General features: G+C 42.4%; 1 protein-coding gene across 2 annotated transcripts in view; it reads right to left on the reverse strand.

Moving 5' to 3' along the window:
- Nucleotides 1-14,601, reverse strand: part of LOC135378901 (uncharacterized) — a 32,381-nt gene that overhangs the window by 12,322 nt on the left and 5,458 nt on the right. For both annotated transcript variants that reach the window (XM_064612070.1, XM_064612069.1), the window contains exons 3-7: nt 10,386-10,528; nt 10,165-10,319; nt 6,282-6,448; nt 3,349-3,507; nt 664-975 (exon numbers count right to left, since the gene is read on the reverse strand). In XM_064612070.1, the coding sequence (XP_064468140.1) occupies nt 664-975; nt 3,349-3,507; nt 6,282-6,448; nt 10,165-10,319; nt 10,386-10,528 (936 nt within the window). The remainder of the gene's footprint in view (nt 1-663; nt 976-3,348; nt 3,508-6,281; nt 6,449-10,164; nt 10,320-10,385; nt 10,529-14,601) is intronic.

Below are 14,601 nucleotides of genomic sequence, written 5' to 3' on the forward strand. Positions count from 1 at the left end.
TCTTAAGTGTCAATGGCAAGGTATCCTCGCACTCGTTCGTTTTATACGCTATACAAGTAGGTGAGGGAACAGCACATCACCACAGCTGCCTCCTTTCCCTGATTGGTTGGGCTTCAAATAAGGGGAAAAACAAGTGTGAGGTGGACAATGTCTGCTCCCACATGGACCCAGCATCAGAGACAAAAGCCAACCTGGCTTACAAAGCCATATACCCCAAAAATGAAGACCACGTGCCCATGATTCCCACTTAATTTTGGGCTAAAAATTCGAGGGTATTCCAAGGGTCTTTAAGGTTCAGCTGTCATTTTGCCCGGGATATAAACCATGGTTCATGGCCAGGCCTTCAAAATTTTGCAAAACCTTTCGTAAGCTACACGTATTACAAAACAGTCTATACATGGGCACAGAATGCAGAAGTCATCTGGTCCATAGGTGGGAAGCAATGCATTACATTTGTATAGTGAGTAATCGTAATGCATTACAATTTGGGAAAAGTCATCAGTAATGGTAGTGCATTACATTTTGACCTAGTCATCCGTCATGGCATCACTCATTACTCTCCTGGCAACAACTCTCCTCTCATGCGCAAGGCACAGAGTCACAGCCTATCATTACTGAATGAAGTTTTTCTTAATTCGCGGAGGAAAAGGTTGCTAGGCTTACATGAATCACGAGGCGTGTCCTGAGGATCTTCACGAGCCACATCCTGGGGATGTTCATGAGCAGGTGGCTGCTCAATGTCCGAAGGGGTCTCCGGCCTGAGTGATTGGTCACCAAGCACTTCTGACTTTTGTGGGGACCTGGAGGGACGTGGCTCTGCAGGTGTCGTCTGCTGGATCCTCTCGGATCTCCTCCGGTTGCCCAAACTCAAACGGAATGTAGACGTGCCGGGTGCAATGCTGCCGCGCCTTCTTCCGGATCTTCTCCTTGGAGACGGTTTTGGGGGACAGATGGGGGTGCTGGAAGTCGGCACTTCTGTAAAGGGAACAACACTTATTTAAAGCGGAACTAAAATGTAAAAAATAACTTGCTCTCAAATGAAAGTCCGTGTTTCAATTAGTGTAATGCAAGCAAAATTAGTTCACACAGCGTGACCGTTTAGGAGAAAAATGCAATGAAAACAGCTGAAACGACGTTCACTCGTTAGCGCCCAAGCAAGAAAGAGTCCAGTATAATTTGGATTGTAGCTCTGTAACGGAATCGAAGTTTTGAATTATGATAACAAGCAGTGATGGCCAGTAGTTGACTACATGTAGTTAAACTACCTGATTGTAGTTAAAAGGTAGTTATCAACTACTTGCAGAAATGTTGTGGCAACTACTAGTTAAACTACTACTATAGTTAGTAGTTATAGTTAAACTACTATAGAAGTAGCTAGTGGCCATCAATGATAACAAGTATGAAATTAACATAGCGTGTAACGTAATTTGAAGTGAACTTGTTTTCGCATTTTAATGCTCTTTTAATGACTGATTACTTATGCAACAACTTGCAGACGAAGTGGAGAATCTGCATGAAAGCTCGCGAATAAAACTTGGTGCTCCAAATGGTTTGTACCCTAAAGAGGATACCATGAAGTCATGAGGGGAACAAAACATGACCCGTTATCTCACATATAATTATTTCTGTAATTCCAGATGACATCTTCCTCAGTGTATTTATGGTAGTAGTTATCATATTTAAAGTCTGTATTTATATTTTGTATTTAAATAACCGCACTGAAAAGTATTTATGAAGAGTATTTAAATACCTTTTTCAAGAACGTATTTTGTACTCATATTTAAATACTCAAGATAATGTATTCCGTTCGGTTATCTGGACAAGAAGGGATGAGAGGACTCCCAAGGCCTCCGGATAATGAAGACTGTACTATGACTGTACTATTTCCATTTCTTTTTCTCGAAACTAGCAAAACATTAGATTATTTCACAAAAGAATAGCGTTTTGGACGACACTCAGTTGGCTAAGAACCACTAACTCAGTCGAACTAGAACTCAGTTGGCTAAGAAAGCAAAGACAAATAAGAAGCCTATCTGGACCACACTTGGCAATATGGCGACTCGGAACGAAAGCCTGGGGCTGTGAAGTCATCACGGTAAAAACCCGAGACAGGGGGCCAACAACGAAAAGGCACACCGTGTTTTTATATTTTAATATAGTTTGTGTCGTGTCTTTTTTTGTAGTGTATTGCATTACTTATGTCGTGTGCTCCAATACTATGGCAACGGTGGCCATCCTTGGGAACAATAAAACATTTTTTCAGTAATAATAATTATTATTATAGGAGATCTGTACCTTGTCGTCCCCTGGCTTTTTACTGAATCAATTCTAGTCCCCAGATCTCTTGCCACTGACCATGTCATGTTTTTCGAATTGATTTGTACACTCGATTCGGTATGTTGGACACCTCCCCAATTATTACACGATTTTGCTGCACCGCAGGTTATCCAACATCGGGAGGCATCACTGTAGAAATACAGTGGACTCCTCTTAAATGGAACTCCAAGGGAATGGAAATATTGTTCCATTTATCAGAAGTTTCATTTAAGCAAGGTATGCAGATTCAATGAAATGCAACTTTATTTCAAGATAATCAACTTCCCCTATTGTCGGTAGCAAGAAAAAAAAAAAAAAATAATTTACAGCTGTTTGCTTCACATTTTTCGATTTTTTTACAAAATATACCTGCATGAATGAGGCTTGGAAAAAATTTCATGTGGATCTCAATCGTCTGCAATGAGGTTTATCCTTCTGTTCTGCCAGGCAAACTGTGCATCCTCTTCCCGCGTCCAGGTTTCCGATATTACATGTCAGTATCATGTCGTGTCACCCACATCACCATTCAATGCGCAGCCTGCTATGACGACAGTGTTGACCTTGGCATATCAAATTTCATAGTTTGTTTTTTGGTTTGCTCTCGCGATCATGTCCCCGAATTATCCGCAATATTGATGGAAGTGAAACCCCTCAATATGGCTGTATCTTGAAAGACTTCATGAAGACACATGTGGACGCGAGCTAAGCCTAACATTGTACTACAAGTGACTGAAGGATTGGATTGAAATGGCTATGACTTCCACCCGGTGTGTCAGACGTGAATGGTAATCTTCCGGGTACGGCGGTATCTCGGTACTTCCACTTCGTTCCAATAACCCGAGGTACATAAAACGGGTTGTTTCAATTATCCGAAGATTTTTATCATTGCATCTATAGGAGACCAACCAATCGTGACCCTATTGTTCCGTTTATCCGTAACTTCCATTTAACCGAGTTTCGTTTAGTGGGAGTCAACTGTAATTGTCAGACCGTCACAGCCTGTAGCACGCGCTTGCAACTGTAGCCATTTACCCTGTGTCACGTCCAAGAAGCTCTCTTCAGGCGTCTGCAGTTCCGTTCTCTGCAGATCCAGGCTGTCCGCAGACACCCCTTTATCTGGTGGCCCTGTTAGCGGGCTGGAGCACCGTCTGCACAAAATCTTTTCTTCACTCCGAGCGTTCCTCTTCGTTACTGGGAATGTGAACGCATTCAAGACATCAGCTTCAGTGATTAAGGGCTGTTTCACGTGATGCAACGTTTTTGCATAGAACGGTTTCATGGAAGTAACACCCCTGTCACATGGCATATTGAATGTCGCACTGAACGGTATTTATTGCATGACACACGATGAAGCCAAATGACATTCGGCCAGCGAATGAACTTGTGGAACACATTCGCTTTCCCCCCTCACACTGTACTGTGTACTCTTCATCAGGAACAACTTCAGCAAGAACAACGATAAACCAGTAGGAGAAATGAAACACAAATTAAAAGGATAACTCCAATGTTATCATGTTTACTGGCAATGTTTACCATGAAGTTGATAACTTTTGACGTTGAGGAAGGAACGCTTAACATTGTTTTCCGGAGTACCACCGTCGTTCTCAGTCGCCATTCTGCCGAGTGTCGTTCATATGGACTTCTTACCTACCTTTGCTTGTGACACTTGGATTCAAACCCGGGTACCTCCCAGAGACTGGGAGGTACCCGGGTTCGAATCCCGGTGCAGGCTGTGCCATTTTTCCTGGGTTTTCCTCAGAGACTTTCAGACATATGTCGGCACAGTTCCCTTAGAAGTCGTCCCAGGACGCACATACCCCAAGGGCGTCAGCCCACCTCTGTGAGGCAGACGACGGCAATCCCTTTCACCAGCAAGGATACTTGGCAATCTCAGCATCACACAAAACGCAATGATTTGGTGAAATCGTCTATTGTTTTGGTAGTTTCGAGAAAAAGAAACAAATACTATATCGTATATAGCTTCCTATATGTTTGGTGTCTCAATAATTCTATTCATTATTGTAGCTGAATGCAATACAAACGAATGACATTACAATGTCATTTGCTGGAAATGCCATTCAATTTGCCATGTGACAGGGGTATATAAAGTGTCCCACAATCACGTGTATTTCACACGATAAAACTGAAGGGCACAAAATATCATAAGTAGAGCCCGGATCTTTAGGCACAAAAAGAACCTTGTTTTAGGTGCCTGTAAAAGGCTCTCAAAATGGCATTATAGGCACAATAAATTGTTGATTTTTTCCATCTGTAGCTCTGAAAGTGCCCAAACCAAGTGAATAAATCAGTCCCATCTGCAAGAACAATTCCGTAAATGACAGTTGACTGTTTTCTATTCCTTTTGCTGCACGAAATGCAAAGCCTATCCATCCTACTACGGTCACAAGGCTTCTAGCCTTGCGACTCTGGCCTGCAGCAGGTATTGTCATGAAATTGTGTAGCACAGTGGATCTCAACTTATGTTATAGGAGGGAACCTGTGCTCATGCCAGCCTGACCTTGGGGAAGCAACCCCTGGAAGCAACTTTCTAGAAGGGGGTCAGGCAAACTAGGTCTTTATTTTTTATATGTATTAAAATTTAGATAACCACATAATTTTGAGATATTCTCGTCATCTCCTACGGTAGTCGTACGACTAGTTTTGTGCGTTTAAAATTCAAATTTCAATTGTCCAATCGCGATGTAGGTCTCGCGGGTCGATGAGTAGCGTATCTAGCGGACAGGCTCCTCATGGGGGTTGCCAATTATGACATGGTCATTATAATCTGGTAGGTTGTGGAACTCACACAGCTGAACTCGAGCTGAAGCCAGTATCATCACAGCAAAGCCAAGCAGCAGTCAGCGGTTCTGAAGTCCTGGTGTCAAAACGTCACTGTCGTCCGCTGTTGCCATGCTGGGAATCGTACTCGCACCCATTTCACAACCCAACTCTACAGGGTCCCAGAAAACGTGTCATTGAATTATAATAAAAAAACTACACCACCTAGAGTACCGCAGCCAATGGCGTTTGTTCCTACTGGGTTTTTGCCACCTCCCCACGTGAATGTCGTGTAATGTAAGTCTAATTATGTAAATTTTTGCGAGCTTAAGTCGGAAATTTGCCTAGTAAAGGTCACTTTTTTACCCCACCAATCTGAAGAGCGTGTCTAATCTAGTCAATTTAATGATAATTGACAGGGGTATTCAGGAGCTATCCCATCAGAAAAAATAGCCGAACACCATGCTCTACGGAGGTCGCACAGAATAGCACACGATGAATTTTTCAGCGCAATCTTTGTCAATCCGACGAAAGGAGGTTGGAAACCCAGCCCTCTCAGACATCGCAGAAAGAGATAAAACAGGCACGGCTTATCACGTCCGACTTTCGCTGGAATAATGCTTTCCCTCTCCCAATTTTAGGAACTGTTACTTTTTCTACTATCACTCTGTGGGCTGGCTTCGGAACATCCTTTCGTCGCACTGAGAGCGATTGTGCTCAAAAAGTCATTGCGCGTTATGGTCCGGTGCTCCGAAAAGCATGATATTTGGCTATTTTTTCCGATGGGATAGCTCGTGAATATCACTGCGAATTATCATGAATTATCATGAATTCGGCATGGTCTTCATATTGGTGGGTTATAAAAGTGACCTTTACTTGGCAAATTTCCGAGTTGAGTTCGCAAATATTTACATAATTAAACTTGGAGTACATCACATTCACATTAGGAGGCGGGAAAAACCTAATAAGAACAAATGCTCTTGACCACATGATTCTAGGTGGCGTAGTTTTTTTTATTATAATTCAATGACACGTTTTCTCGGACACCCTGTAGATCGCCTACCCACTTGGTCACATGGTACAACTCTGTCACGTGACCAACTCCTACTCGAGAGTTTGTTTTGGAATGGAGCCCGAATAGCTACGGAGGCTGGTTGGAAGCCTTGTCATACCCTAGGCCAACTAACCATTATCCAGTGCCCGCCGTTCAAAGTGCACATGAAGCTCTTTTTTTATCTCAGTTTTCTGAGAAACAGTTTTCTCATGTTGTTGTTGTTGTTCTTCGTCCTCCTCCTCCTCATAGATGACTGATGCATGTGTCTGAAGATGGGAACCTGGAGGCCGAAGATCCTTCCTGCAACATAAAGTGCAGTGAAAACAATAATCGACAAAGTGTGCATGGAAGATAGATTGCACTCACAAAAATGTACTTGGATGATCTGCGTATAACAGCAGACAGACTGCAATGCAGCAACCTGTTCAGCCCTCAAGCAGATTTTCGTCGGCACGGCGATTAATTAGTGCAGCTTTTTTTAGAAACCCTAGAATTGTGCAGCTAACAGTCCCCTTAAACTGGTCTTCTAGGTCGGTCACTGTGAACTACACGTACACGTCATGGTTCCCACTGAATTTTGGAACAAAAATTCGAGTACCTTTTAAGGTTCAGACATTGTTTAATCTGGCATGCAAAACGCAACTGATAGCCAGGGTTTCAATATTTTGCAGAAATACAGGTATCACGTGAGAGACTACATGGGGACTGCACAATAGTGACCAGTACACAGATGTGGCTAACAAGTAGGACAGAAAGAAAAAAAATGTATTAATATAATAGAGGATGCCACTTGTTTCTTGCTGCTGATTCCTACTGCAATAAGGAATGATAACTTCTGCGATTTCAAAGCTACAGCTCAGACTAAGGAACAGTGTAATTTGCACGGGCAGCTCTATGAGAGAAAGAAAAAGGTGCCAAACCGAGGGTTCTCGAGGATAATAAAAGAATTGCAGAATTTTCCAGACCTCGAAAATGGCATTTTCAAATTCCAGGCGATTTCGAGGGTTTCAAGGACTGGTGGGAATGCACGCCACATGCATTTCTTACAGGCAGGGGATACGACGACACATTTTATTAAATGACTAAATGATACCTTGGAAAAATCTACATACATCACCATTCCCTACATAAATGGCATCGATTCAGAACAGATACTGCAGGCCCTAGCTCAAGCAAAACATAAAACTGCTTTTAAGCCTCAACCCACACTCAGGAATCTGATTAGCAATCCAAAAGATAAGATACGACGACACCAAAAGATAAGATACGACGACACCAAAAGATAAGATAGGACGACACCAAAAGATAAGATAGGACGACACCAAAAGATAAGATACGACGACACCAAAAGATACGACGACACCAAAAGATACGACGACACCAAAAGATACGACGACACCAAAAGATACGACGACACCAAAAGATACGACGACACCAAAAGATACGACGACACCAAAAGATAAGACGACACCAAGAGATAAGACAACACCAAAAGATAAGACAACACCAAAAGATAAGACAACACCAAAAGATAAGACAACACCAAAAGATCAATGTGATGTCGACAAGATATTATACCAAGAATGCCCAGCGATGTACATCGGGGAAACCGGGAGAAGGACAAAAACCAGAATGAACGAACATAAAAGAGATGTTGAAAAGGCCGCAGAGAAGCAAACTGAACTATGTGGACACCCGGTAAAAACAGGTCACAGATTAGGTCTCGATAACCTAGAATTTCAGCTTGTGAGGTCGTTGGCACAAAAAGATAACCAAAGAAGCTATCAATAGGAATCCGGGACCCCTATCGAAATGCTACACACCCTTGATACATAAAAAATGGGACCCACGTACATACCCATTAAAAAGTGCAAATTCAGCCACCAATATGGGCACTGGAGATTGCTAAGCGCTGTAGGTTCAGCAAAGCTGTTCCACATCTTATGTCAATCTAAAACACGAGAAGTGGTCTTTTTAATTTTCTACTCGAAAATCAACTTTGCACCCCATATCACGGCTCCTGAAATAAAATCAAATTTTTACTTCACGATTTTCAAAAACCATAAACTCATAACTAAACGTAACTCTGGATAGGACCCCTCTCGGAAGAGTCCAGGAATACAAATAACTAGGCGTCATTTTTTGTAGCGACCTCAGGTGGAAGACCTCACATTAGATATACTGTTACTCTATATTGTTCAGTACTGTACTGTTACCGTATACTGTGAATACTATACCGCACATTAAGGTTAGCACTACGGTTTTTAAAAAATGCGCCTACCAAGGTCAAGGAAACAATGCATTTTACGCACATTAGGCCGATGCTTGAATATGCATGTATCGTATGGGACACAAAATATCTCAAACATCTCACATATCACAAACTCATCTTGTACACGTAAACTAGAAAAAATACATAATCATGCAGCCAGGATTGCGTGCAATCGGTATCATATTGCAGATAGTGTTACCGAAATGAAAACCATGCTGGAATGGCCTTTACTGTCAGCCCATAGAAGAAACCTTCGTCTAAAATTTTTGTACAGTATTTACGACGACCAAACCATTTTCGCCCCTTTGAAGTACGTACTTGCAAACCACAACGTCCAGGCTAAACTAGGATTGATCATGTTCAGAAGATATGTGAATATAACACGTGGACAGATGCTTTTAAATTTCCTTCAGGTTTCAGTGTCATGTTGGAAGACATGTTTGTCTTGTTGGTACAACGCAAGCCACTGTTACTTTGTGTTTCATGCATAAATTCCTTGAATTGTATGTGCATTTTCACACCATCATTTCCAATTATGTTTTGCACTCTGTATTGCATTTGCATGAGCCAAACGAACGAAACACTGAAAGATATTGCCTCAAAATGAGGACCCGCCACTAGGAAGTCCCTACAGTGTCAATGACGACGGAGGAGGAGGAGGAAAGTGCGCATGCAGGCACCCTAGCAACATTGGTTGCCGCTATCCATCCATCCATCCACAGAAGGAAGCAGAGTTAGTGCAAAATTTGGCCGCCCCGTTGTTGACATGAACGGCGTTAGAGCAGCAACCTGGGATGGGTTCTTTGGGTAGTGAAGGTGCTAAACCAACTGAAATTCCCCGCAGGATGAAAGCACAGTACGGTGATTCGTGTGTGTCTTTGTAGCGGATGAAACCTGGTTGCACTATCATCAACAGCAAAAAGATCTAGCAAGAAGTGCCACCACAGCTAGTCGTCAAAACACCAAAAATTTCGCAGCCAACCATCAGCAGCAAAAGTCATGCTCACTATCACCTTTGTTGGAAATGAGTTGTTGAAATTGATCAAGTGCACGAAAGAGAGAGAGAGAGAGAAACAACAACTTCATTTTAAGATGATGAATGGGAAATTTCGTCGCTAGGGGCGATACTCTACCCAGCTGCTGGCGGTGATGAGGGTAATGAAATAATGAACCCTTTCACAATAAGGATCCAAGTCCTATTGTGTCCAAAAAGGTCAAGAGAGCTTTGAGCGCAGAGCATTGCTGGGCTGGATTCGGCCAGGGACCGAGCAATTTCGATAGAGAGAGGGGCCGAGAGTCCAGCTGATTAAAAGACCTGGAGAGTTTGGTTCGGGAGGATTGGTATTGTGGGCAATGAAGAAGAATGTGCTCTAGATCTTTAACGGCACTGCAGTGACAGCACCTTCAGTGTGTCTTCACACTTGCAGATATGAAGGTAAAATCTAGCCCTGAACTCACTGAACTTTCTCTTTTATTTCACCATGAAGATTGATCGTAATGCAATGACCATAATTCCACTGCGGCACCTTGATGACAAAGCACACGCTAAGGGGTAACTGTGCAGAGATTGGTCTGGAAAGTATGTCAGAAAACCCAAGGAAAACCTCCAACAGCACAGCCAGTGGTGGGATTCAAACCCGCCACCTTCCAGTGTTAATCTACACCTTGGCTACCACCAATGAGCAGATGCTTTTACGCGATCGACCATACTGCTGGTGCAAATTGAGTTACAATGAAAGCTTGCCTCTCTGGAAGCTCCTCTGATTCTGAGGTCTCCAGTGGAGTGAAGGAGAGGCTGCAATCTGGATCCAGGATGTGCCTCAGCAGCTCCACTGAGTTGATGTGATTCAGAGTGACCTTCCGCAGGGCGTCTACACTGTCTTCCATCCATGACTTGATCTGCGACACAGAGAGGATTAATGGCCCTAGAATTAATAACCACCCCGCGGTGTCATCACTACCTACCCTGGGCAAGTGGAGGCTGAAGATCTCGCGCTCACGATTCAGTGCCTTGCACTGCTCCGTGAGCTCCTGTTTCGATGCAGCCAGGCTCTTTGCCAGGGCCTTGTTTTCACGAAGGCACTGCTTGTGTTTCCTTTTCAGTGTGCCTGGAATACAAGGTGTGCTACAATTAAGGATACGCATCGACCATCCTTTACAACACGCTTGCAAAATTACAAGAACACTCAGTGTACGTACTGTCACTTATTTATTATTATTATTATTATTCGGGACGTCAGCCAGTAAGCAGCGTAGCAAGGATAGCCATAAAAATGTTATGGGGAGAGTTCTATGGGAACTTTACATGGGGGGTTCTAATAATAATAATAATTTGGAATTTTATTATATATATATTTTTTTATTATTTATTATATTTTATATATTTTATTATTTATTTATATTTATTATTTTTTATATATTATTTTTAGTAATAATACTAATAATAATAATAGTTAATGTATCACTTCTGCGAATGGGAGGAGGGAACAAAAAGTTCAGAGGACTTGACAGAGGCCCCAAACTCCCAGCAGCGGCGTACAAACATCAGTCATGGGCTCTTGACATCAAAAACAAATATAAATCCACTACAGAAGCCATGAGCATAATCAGTTCCAGACAAAGGAGGTTTTTGCGATTTTACAACACATAAATAAATTATGGGTGTAGTGCAATGTGGAAACACTCCATTGCATGCATAGGTTGCATACCACAAACAGAAAAAAAAAAAAAAAAAAAAAAAGGAGAAAGGTAAAGGTATTCACACCCGTTTCACTATCTGAAAGGCGTAAACCAATTGGGAACGACATCTACGTTACGATGTGTTGCTTTAGAGATATGATACACAAAACAGTGTAGGCCACAGGTAGAAAAATGGAGTGCAAACCCAATGTTGAGGCAGTAACTTTCACCCCGAGCAAGGTGGTTCGCACATTTTCAAAAATGTATTCCTTTTAACCGTGTCCCCCAAAGCTCTTCTTCGACTAGAAATCCTTCTGCTCATTCAAAACGTCAATCTACAAATCCTTCAATCTATAAAAGACTTTTGAGAAATCTTGGCAATATACGCGCCGAGAGCTGCACAGAGACTGTACATTAGACTGCATAAGCAACACATCCAAAAAGGCCTTAATTTAAAATTTCTCAAGGACTGTATCGGAGCTTGCACTTGATGAAGTTAATTCCAGTAGTTTCGTAGTATTTCTGCACTCTCGTGAGATATGGCACAACTTTCAGACAGGTGGCTTTTCATGTTGGCGTAATCGGACTGACAAACTCAAAATTTATGCCATGGGTAGTCCTTCCATTTGGAATAGACGATATGCAAAACGCGGCGCCCTCTTGTAGCGGACGTGAAAACCTCCGGAATTCCGCCATGTCTGAGGCTTCCTCCTCGACCCGAGTCACACACACTACTACTCACCTCCAGCTGTTCTATCGCGTGTCTTGCCTCGCACATGTGCTGTTTCGGTATGTTATTCACGTGGTGAGACGAGGGGTTCAAAAGGGAATGCAAGCAAGGTAGGAGTAATTCTGGATTAGTACTTGTTGCATTGGAGCGTGGTCATTTCGATTGTGGTGAAGAGAATTACATTAACCCAGTGCAAAGCTGCTCTTTAATGCCACCCTATGACATATTTAGACAGTTCAGTACAGTCCATTTAAGAACTATTTAGTGCGCCGTATACGCATAAACATTTACATTTGGTACAAAATAAAAGCTTAGTACGATTGCAGCAAGTATGGATGTTTCTGGACACTATATCGAAGGCTTATCGATCGTTTTGCATCACGCGTTCCCTTGGTAGTTTTCACTCTGGCTTATCCTCGAATGAGAAGACTGATGGCACAGCAAATTCATAGAGTCTTTCATCGGCACGTTTGGGACAAGATCCGTCTATTTGAAAGTGCTGTGAACACACCTTTGCTGTGTCAGCACTGAACTTATCTTTTTACTTGATGGCTAGCACTCATTTCTGTCTCAGGGAAGCCGTTGAAGGTGACTGTAAGGCGATCATGAAATGTCCTCGCACAAAATGATTGAAGCAGTCAGAGTGCACCGACTGAGGAGCACATTTAGGGAGGACTATCAGTCTGGTAAACAGTCATATGAAATGCAGTGCAACCAAACGTGACAATTATGTGGGAGATGCTCAGATGACGAAGACTCTCAGATTCACCAAGCTGAGAAAGGCCACATTTTATACCAGTACGTAACGGTGTGTATCACAGCGGGTTTCATAGCAACAACTGCAATCGCACTAAAGTTTTATTTTGTACAAAATGTTTTGTTTCTCAAATGAGCTGTACTAAGCTGTATAAATTTCTCGTGGGATGGGATAACAAAGCATCGTTGCACTAGGTTAAATTAATTTTCTTGCCCAACTTACATTACCGCGCTCAACGCTTCCAATGCAATAAGGAATACAGATATTTGAGGCTGTCAATCATGGTTTACATTCCCTTCTGAAACCCGCGTCTCATCAATCACACAAATAAGTTAGTGAAACAGCATATCAGCGGGAGTGCTATGAGATGGCGCTAAGTTTTGCATGTGGTCTATTGTATCAGAATCATCGCAACGAGCATTACTGCAAAAGCGTTACAGATGAATGCACACTTTAAGGGGTTGAGACACTTTCAATGATGTGGTTCATTACATCACGGACACATTGTACCTTACACGCCAGAATACGGAGGAAAAAAGAATTATTCTTCTACGGGTCACACTTTGGCGAGATACAAGTCCTTGAACACACTCCTCTTCAAAGCGCAGATGTCACAGACTTTACAGTTGCAGCCATTCATATTGGGAGCCATAAGCATGTGACTTCTCGGGCGCTGCCTTATTGGTGGCTGCGAGTGCTGTGATGTCACAGCTGCACGAGTCAATTTTCTCAGCTTCTATTACCCTCTTCATTGTGAAACTTTCAATACAAGTTCAAGTCCATGCAAAACACCGATCAATGTAAAGGTTGCATTTATCTAGGATAACCCGAGACGACCTGTTACAACCCTTTAGGGGGGCAATAAACAGGTATAAGAGGCACACTTAAAAAAAATCCATCGTGATATATTGACGATGGTGAACGTTTTCAGAAAATCGAAGACACGGTTCCATAGGTGGGGAAGTTACTTTTATTTTGTAGTGCACTACCGTTACTCACTACTTCTTCAAAAAGTAACGCGTTACGTTATTCGCTACTGTTGCAGTAGTAAGTAACGCGTTACTGATGCCATTACTTCTGATAAGTAATGCTGTTACTTTTGCATTACTTCACGAGGTTTTGCTTATAACATGCACCATTTTTGGTTGAGTCACTTAAGTGCATTCCGCAAATCAATACAAGCAATGTTGGGCACAAACAAGGGTCACGCATGAACACAACTTACACTTACGCTTTATTGCAACGCAGAAGTAGTTGATGTTCAAAATTTTCGTCTGTGAGCTTCGCCCGCAGGGCTGAGAGGACGCCTAATGACCAATGAGTGCTCCTTGTCAAGGTTGATAGAGACGGTGACCTCTTATCTCACATAGTAAAAATCCAAACAGCCAATCCCGTGGTACTTTGTTACTTGTTCAGATGGTAGAGCCTACTTTTCTGCAGCTTTTTCCCCCATTCGTCCGAAAAACACCAGAGGGAGTGAAAAACAGGTGGCCGGTTTCACGTGAATTCAGGCAGGGAGGTCCCATCGACTTCTTGGATTTTCATTATTTTTTTATATTTAGAAGCTCATCGTACATGATGAACAAAAACGCCAAAATGAATTATTTCTACCGAATAGTTTTTGTGCAAAAAAATCGAGAAAATGTGGGCCTGAATTCGAGTATTTCGCTTTTGTCGTTTTTGCACGCGTATATCTCCTGAGTTTTAAAAGCTATTGTTCTGCAGTTTTTTTACGCTTTAGCATGCCTACTGACAAACAGGCCGAGCACAAATTTTGGAGCGCAGGTGCAACGCTCTGTGATATAGAAAATGCTGAACATGCTCTAGAGCGCAGTTTTGTTCCAACTTTGACGCGTGATTTCTCTGGCTGTAGATGCCCCTCATTACCGTATTTGGTATCAGTTTACTCAGCTTTTAATGCTCTTTTATTTGATATGTCTCTCGCATGTGTACCTTCTACAGGTATCTACTGAGATTGACAAACGTTTAAGCATATTTCGAAAAAACAAGGATTT

The sequence above is a fragment of the Ornithodoros turicata genome, chromosome 1 (assembly GCF_037126465.1).
Source record: "Ornithodoros turicata isolate Travis chromosome 1, ASM3712646v1, whole genome shotgun sequence".
Classification (NCBI taxonomy): Eukaryota; Metazoa; Arthropoda; class Arachnida; order Ixodida; family Argasidae; genus Ornithodoros; species Ornithodoros turicata.